This window comes from Agrilus planipennis, unplaced genomic scaffold (genome assembly GCF_000699045.2).
Source record: "Agrilus planipennis isolate EAB-ADULT unplaced genomic scaffold, Apla_2.0 scaffold76, whole genome shotgun sequence".
NCBI classification, from domain to species: Eukaryota; Metazoa; Arthropoda; class Insecta; order Coleoptera; family Buprestidae; genus Agrilus; species Agrilus planipennis.
The window spans coordinates 129555-137442 of record NW_020442430.1 but is presented as its reverse complement, the minus strand read 5'-3'; the positions used below and the strand labels follow the sequence as shown (position 1 = coordinate 137442).

Sequence of the window (7888 nt, the reverse complement as noted above, 5' to 3'; positions counted from 1 at the left end):
GTCCTCTGTTCTCCTATTCTTTCTAATACCTTTTCATTTGTAACCTTCTCTATCCATTATCATCATTCGCCTGTAACACCACATTTTGAACGCTTCTAACCTTTTCTTTTCCGTCGCGCCCACCGTCCATGTTTCGCACCCGTATGCCGCTACGCTTTAGACATACATCTTTAACAATCTTTTATTTCTAAATTAACTGTTCGTGAGCATAAAAGAGACTTCCCAATGGGGAATTATTTTACGTGTGGAGTACTTTATCCCAAAGGATATTATATCTAATAAATAATAAAACTAAATTATTCGAAAATTAGCAAAGATTTATTTTATTCTAGTTTATTAATGAATAGTAGCAATAAGTCCATGGGCAGAACCAGAGGTTTTAATGGTACCAGATGGTCCGTCGATAATAGTTCCAGTCTTGTGAGCTACGGGGGCTGCATGAACAATTGGGGCTGCGTGAGCATACACTGGAGCATGAGCAATGATTGGCAGAGGAGCAACAATGGCAGCTGCATGGGCAATAATTGGAGCTGGGGCAATTATTGGTGCTACGTGGTCGACGTGTCCCGGAGCAACTGCAGCAGTGATAACGCCTCCAGGTATTGGGGCAGCTTCAACTGCACCAGCGTCGGCGTGACTGCTAATGTGACTGCCATCAGGCCCTACGACGGTAGCAGCGGCTGCTGGTCCCTTTACCAAAGCACCGTGGGTTCCTGGACCTGCAAGGGTGGCAGCGTGACCTCCCAACCAGGAAGCGCTGCTCACGGAAACCACGGCGCAAAGTACGACAGTTATCTAAATTATGTTTTAATTTTAAATTAATTTCATTGATGTGTAGTAAATGAAATATTGTATTACGTCGTGTAACTAAATAAAATACAGATAAGAAATTAAAAAATTAAAAGTAGGACACTTACGAATGCGTTCATTTTGGTATGAAATAATTTCTTTGATCACGAAATGTTCACTGATAGTTTCTCAAAAAGCACTCCCGAATATATATTAAGACCCGCAACCTTCAGCCTTTGATTGAACTCAATTTTAATAACAATATCATGATAGAATCAAGGAAATATATTTGCTTTAGTTGCTCTCTGGTATTTGAGAACGTTCACTTTTTATAACGTGATTAACTGTTTGCAAAGAAGTTTTTAAATTTGTTTGCAACATAATGATTTTTCGGTTAAGAATATACAATACCTTCTTTATGTATTATGAGAAAATTATGGTTTAAATAAACTCCGATAATTTGTATTTAGAGGAATAAGAATTTTTAATGCGGGAAGTAAATCATTTGAAAAATTACGATGTTTAGCTTAGCGTCATACTAATCGTAAAACATATCAGTGTCTGAATAAAGTATGATTATGCATCTTGATAGGAAAATCAATGTCTTATGATAATTACTTTATGTACTTTAATTGTGTACTTTTTACTGTTTCTATAATTACAGCAGATTACATTTAAAATAAATGTGATAAATATGTAGTAATACAACAATTTTATTTATTGTTACTTTTAGAAATTTATTTTATTTATGTAATTAGATTAACATGATTTCAATTACGTATATTGAATATGATAATATGAAATGTACATTTTATGAATATGAAATACTTATTCTCTGAAATTTATTCAATTTAATTTATTTTGCATACCTACCCCTTTCCTTCTTAATTAAATAGCATCTTCATCTCCTTAAAATACTAATTATATTATTATTAAATTCATTTTTTCGTTAGCACCATAAAATATCTTTTCTTTTTCGCCATGCCTACCGTCCACGTTCAGCATCCATATAGCATCGCGTTGGAGACGTACACCTTTAACAATCTTTTTACAATTTCTATATTAACCGTTCGCGAGCATACATGTGACTTTCTTTTGTGGAAAAGAAAAGGCTACAAGCGTTCAAAACGATGAAGATACCGTGAATTAGAGAAGGTTAAAAACGAGGAGGTATTGGAAAGAATAGAATTATTATGAAAGTCAACAAGAAATAGGCGAAATAGGTTGGAACCGGGAACATTGGTGCGTAAAGCCAAAGGTCCCAGGTTCGATTCCCGGCGGGGGTGTGACAACAGCAACAATTTTTCCCTCATTAATTTGGGGTAGTTTGTAGTGGGTAAATAAAAAATCGAAAAAATGATTTCAAATTAATATTGCATATTAATCCACTATTAAGTAACTAAGAATGTCATAGGATTTCATAGATTACTGTTCACAAATAGTTAAGGATGTGGGATGTCCTAGTTTCAGGGAAATGCGAAGATGTATAGAAATTCTTTTATCAATCGATTAATGTTGTAATGATCGATCCAATATTTCATCATCATTACATCATTTTAATAACTGTTTCTTTAAATTTGATATAGATACGTTACAATGTTGAAGCGATGCAAAAAAATTGCTCTTTATATATATGGTAGCGCAACGGAAGTGGTACAAAATGTAGCTCGTGTGAAAAAGCTTTTAGGACTGACGACCTTATAATGATGGTGATCATAAAATAATTCTCAGTAAATTCAGTTATGTTCTTTATTTTTTACACATGAAACAATAAATAATATTGTCAGTCATTCTATCAATAGATAGTTGAAGCAATGAGTCCATTAGCGGATCCAGAAGTTTTGATGGTTCCGGATGGTCCATCGATGAGAGTACCAGTTTTAAGAGGTAAAGGAGCGACGTGAGCAACTGAACCATAGCTTAGAAGTGGTGCTTGAGCAAAGATGGGAGCAGATTGAGTAATAATTGGAGTGACCAAGGGAACAGTGTGAGCGGAGTATCCGGGAACAATCTTTTCAGAGACGACGCCTCCATCATATCCAATGACAGTGGTAGCAAGTGATGGATTTTTCAATAGGACGCTTGATGTTAGTGTGGAAGGATAGCCACCCCACCAGGATGCGGTGCTCACTGAGAGAAGGGCGCAAAATACTGCCAATGCCTGTGTAAGACAAAATTATTGATTAAAAATTAATTAAAAATTTACTACAACTAAAATTCGGTAAAAGATTTACTTACAAAAGAATTCATGATGATGATGATGTTTACTAGTAAAAGACTTGTTACTAATGAATTGTTTAATTTCTGTTCCTTTTTATATTAAATCATATTACAACCTTCATAATATTTTCTAAAATTTTGACTGAATTAATCCCTTCTTGATTCAAGCATTCACTTCTTGCAATTATTTGATTTTAATCGCTATCCTAATTGAATACTTTCAATTTTGATAAATCATTTACTTTTGAGTAATATTATCTAAGTTGGTGTTGGTTAAATGACCAAGATAAGATAAATTATATTTGAGTTTTCGGTTTTTTAACGACTTCCTAATTAAAATTTGTTTCTCTACTTAATAAATTTTAGAGAACGATTACTGTAAAAAGGAAATATGTTCATCGGAAAGTTTTGAAGAAACTTGTGAACAAAATTTCGAAGTTTCCTTGAAGTCATTACATTCTTCAAAATTAAAACTTCTTACCATTTACGACTTGTCAAATTTCGAATTACGTAAAACAATTTAGAATAAGGCAATTAATAGGTGCATACGTGCAAAAATTGTTTGAAAATTTTATTTTCTATTACCTATTTCTGAATTCTTTTCTTATCAGTCTATTGATACTTGAAATAATACAATTTATCTCAAGTGAAAACAACTTGCTTTTATTGATGTATAAGTAAGCAAATAATCAACTAGTATTTCACTTTGTTTATTATTGAGACAATTGGTTCGGAACATGACATCAAAAATTAGGGTGAAATCTTTGTTGTTGTTTACAGTATTTAAGGAATTTCTACAAATATTATGAAATATGTTGTCAGGGGCTTTCTCCAGGTCAGAAAAGGGTTTTGAATCCAGGTGGTTTCCAAAATATTGTAGCGATCTCAAAAATGATTTTTTGATAATTATTCACAAAGCCGTATGTATATACATAAATTCTAATAAAACAGTTTATGCCCCAATCCAATCAAACATATCTGAAAGGGGTCTTGATTACAATACTGTAAAATAGTAAATATACAATTAATATTGTATTGCGAATGGAATTTATGGTAGATTAGTATATTGCATTTGTATTTTCTTTTATTTTCCGATGGCTGATAAATGTAGGTACAAATTTATTAATTTAAAAAGTTGCATTTAATTAGAAAACTTGAAAGTTTTCGTTTTTCTATGAACATACATGTTGGTAATGCTACTTAATCCTTTTATTTCCGTACATTTTGACAATTCACCCAATTTTCAAATATCTTATACATTTTGAAATTGGACACTTCTTTATTTATGTAATTGTTGTTGTTGTCCTCGTCAGAATGTTCGGATTTGGATGCGGATTTTAAGCAATTTAACTTTGCAGTTATGGACTGTGCTACGCATTTTAAAATTTCTGCGAATCATCCATCAACCGTACTTCCCTATCATTTTCTACGTATCCTCAATTTAATACTAAGGCTAATGACTAGCTATAATCATATTAATAGTTATTGTTGAATTAATAATTTAATTATTTAAACTGAATATTTGTCTATTCGTTAAAATTTATTAGTAATGAATTGCTTCAATTATACCACTTGAAATTAATAAAATTTGCTTATTCTTTATACTAAATTAATCATATTTGTAAAATTGGTTTTTATATAACAATAAGAGTAACGAAGTGATTAGTTGAACTTAATGGCTGGTGGTTATGTTCGGATAATATTTGCTTGTTTAATATACCTATTCGCCGTGTAACGCCTACATTTTCGGAACATGCATGTGACCCAATTTAAAAAATGTTTGGAAAGGGAATTTTTAAGTCACAGTTTTAAACCAAATTAATTTTCGGACTCGACAATGATTTTCGGATTCCAGTGATAAACAACCTAATAATCCGTCCAGGATTGTAGTCAGCCAAATAATTCCCATTTAATAAATAAATAAATTGATTTTATTATATACGAGGGTGGATTGATAAGTTTCCGGCCTGACCAAGAAAAACAAGGTTTTTAAAAATTTTTTTTTTTTATTTCTCAACATAATCTCCTCCAAGGCTGATACATTTCTCATAGCGGTGTTCCAGTCTATTAATGCCATCTCTATAGACTGATTCGTCAAGCTCCTCAAAATAACCATTTACAGCTTCGATTACTTCTTCATTGTCCGCAAATCTCTTACCGCCAAGCCATTTTTTGAGATTAGGGAACAGAAAATAGTCACTCGGGGCTAGGTCTGGAGAGTAAGGAGGGTGCGGCATCAATTCAAACTTTAGATCGTTGATTTTAGCCGTCGCAACGATTGACGTGTGCGCTGGTGCGTTATCGTGATGAAACAAGATTTTTTTCTTCGCCAGATGAGGTCGTTTAATTTTCACCTCAATAAGTCTGCGTAGTATTGACCAGTGATAGTATTACCCTTTGCAAGGTAATCAATGTATATAATACCTCTTGCATCCCAAAAAACAGTAGCCATAACCTTGTTCGCCGAAAAAATTGTTTTTGCCTTCTTTGGAGTTGGTTCCCCTGGTCCAATCCACTGTTTAGACTGTTCTTTGGTTTCAGGAGTGTAGTGGTGGACCCACGTTTCGTCAACGGTTACGAATCGACGCAAAAATTCGCTTGGATTACGCTTATACAATGACAAATTTGCGGTAGAAATGTTTTTTCGAATCAATTTTTGGTCGACTGTTAGCAAACGCGGCACCCATCTTGCACAGAGCTTTTCCATATGCAAATGTTGGTGCAAAATATGTTGCACACGTTCATATGACATCTTACAGGTCTCAGCTATCTCACGCACTTTCAATCTGCGGTCTCCCAGCACTATTTGATGAATTTTTTCGATCATATCTGGAGTTGTGACCTCAACGGGGCGTCCTGAGCGAGGCCCATCAGAGGTGCTCACACGACCCTTTTTAAACTCGGAAACCCACTGCTTAACGGTTGAATATGACGGGGAGGATGTCCCCAGTGTTGAGTCCATCTCTTTTTTAATTTCCTTCGGCGTTAACCCCTTCAAATAAAAGTATTTGATGACAGCACGATTTTCCTGCTTTTCCATTTTTACGAAAACCACAGAGGCGTCTTGTTCAGCGTGCTGTCAAACCTACACTAGCAAGGAGATCGGGCTGAAACTATAGCTACAAGCTATCCAAGGATGGTACTATAGAATGTCACCTCAAGGTAGGCCTAGTGGCGTCATCTCTTGGTTAGGCCGGAAACTTATCAATCCACCCTCGTACTTGTAGTTATGTAGGTATGTGGTAATGTAACCTTTGAATAAAGAAATAAATTGTAAGTTGAAAGCGTATATTTTTAACTCTTTGTAAAAATATGATTAATATGTATACAAGTTCTTAACATTTTTAATTGTCTAACACGGGATGGTACTTTTAACTCCAACTAAACCAAGACCAGATCCAGACGTTTTGATGATTCCAGATGGTCCTTCGATAATTGTTCCGAATGTCTTGGTTACAACTGGGGTTACAATTGTTTTAGGGAGGACTGGAACGGTAACAATAGGAGCACTTTTAATTATTGGAGAAACAACAGTTTTCGTGGTCCAAACAGGAACAGTCTGAATCTTAATTGGATCGTGTTGGATGATTGTAGATCCATGGGAAATTAGTTTGGTACTGGTAATAATGGGAGTACTCTTGATGATGGTGGGGGCGGCTTCAACCACTACAGTTTCGTGAGATTTGGCTATCAAAGGTACTTCATGGGATACAAGAACTGGAGCTGGAGCCAAAACAGGTGCGAGTTTATGGGAGTCTAATTCAATTGCTCCAGCGTCGGCACGGGCACTGATTTTACTACCATCTGGACCAAGCACTGTAGCAGATGTTTCTGGTCCTTTTATAAGATTAGTGGTAGCCCAAGGGGCGGCATTAGCTCCGGATAGGGCAACGCACAATACAACAATCTAATAGAAAAGAAATGTTAAATAAGCATCTATTTAATTCAATTTTAATAAAAAATAATCAGAATACTTACGAAGGTGTTCATGATGGTACTTTGATTAGGTACTGTAGTGGTAAACTCGGATTGATGATTTAACAGCAATTTTTGAGTTCTTATATACGAAAAAGTAAAGTAAATCCAAATTAGTGAATCATTAATGAGCAACTAAAGAGCCCTACTATTACTTTCATATAAGTTGCGTTATTAAGAAATTGAGATTCCGGATATGTTTCCTTCTAATTGGCTATATTACTAATTGGAAGATAAGCGTCTTTTGTGATAACGAACGTGAACGTAACAAAATTGAATCAATATAACGAATATAGGTAATTATTTCACAGCTATTATGCATACTTTTGTATAAATAGTTTTTTTAATACCTTTCCTCTAGGCGCAATTTTTAATTCGTATTAATTTATGTGGTTCAGTACTAGTATTTGTTATCTTTTGGTATGATATTATTTACTTAGTGAGGAAAAAATGTAATAACTGTCACCAAATAGCAGAGATTAGAATTATTATTAATTTTGGAAACAAAATTATAAAACATGAAATATGATAAATAGTGGTATCCGTAACATCTTTTCTAATTAGTTTTTTTTAAAGCTTCGATATAAGAAAAAAAAAAGGATTCCTATATGTTCACCTACCTACCTGAACCTTTAGGTATAAATTTAATATTATGTCATCCGACATGGGCACCTACGCTCTGGGGAAAATACGTTAAATGTGTTTTATGATTAAATATGGTAGTTTGATCTTTAAAGTTCATAAAACAATAAAGTGTCCCTTTTTTAAGGAGTACGTTTTTGAGTAGTTTTAAAAAAGGTACTTCTTTCAAATTTTTCTAAATAACTCAAAAGCGAAGCAATTCGTAATTTTTTTTAAAAAATTAAGAAAACGAAGTAGAAAGTTTCAAGAAAATCGCCGTTTT

General features: G+C 33.9%; 2 protein-coding genes across 2 annotated transcripts in view; both read right to left on the bottom strand.

The window, feature by feature from the left end:
• The window catches only part of LOC112906341, a 14011-nt gene extending 13016 nt beyond the window's left edge, over nucleotides 1-995 (bottom strand). The window contains exons 1-2 of the mRNA XM_025980272.1: nucleotides 918-995; nucleotides 430-795 (exon numbers count right to left, since the gene is read on the bottom strand). Of these exons, the coding sequence (XP_025836057.1) occupies nucleotides 430-795; nucleotides 918-929 (378 nt within the window). The 5' untranslated portion in view covers nucleotides 930-995. The remainder of the gene's footprint in view (nucleotides 1-429; nucleotides 796-917) is intronic.
• Nucleotides 996-2584: 1589 nt separating this feature from the next.
• LOC108733220 lies at nucleotides 2585-3060 on the bottom strand. Its single transcript, XM_018464311.1, has 2 exons — nucleotides 3028-3060; nucleotides 2585-2950 (listed from the first exon to the last, which is right to left on the bottom strand). The coding sequence occupies exons 1-2, from the start codon at nucleotides 3037-3039 to the stop codon at nucleotides 2585-2587; spliced, it is 378 nt and encodes a 125-aa protein (XP_018319813.1). The 5' UTR covers nucleotides 3040-3060.
• Nucleotides 3061-7888: the final 4828 nt, after the last annotated feature.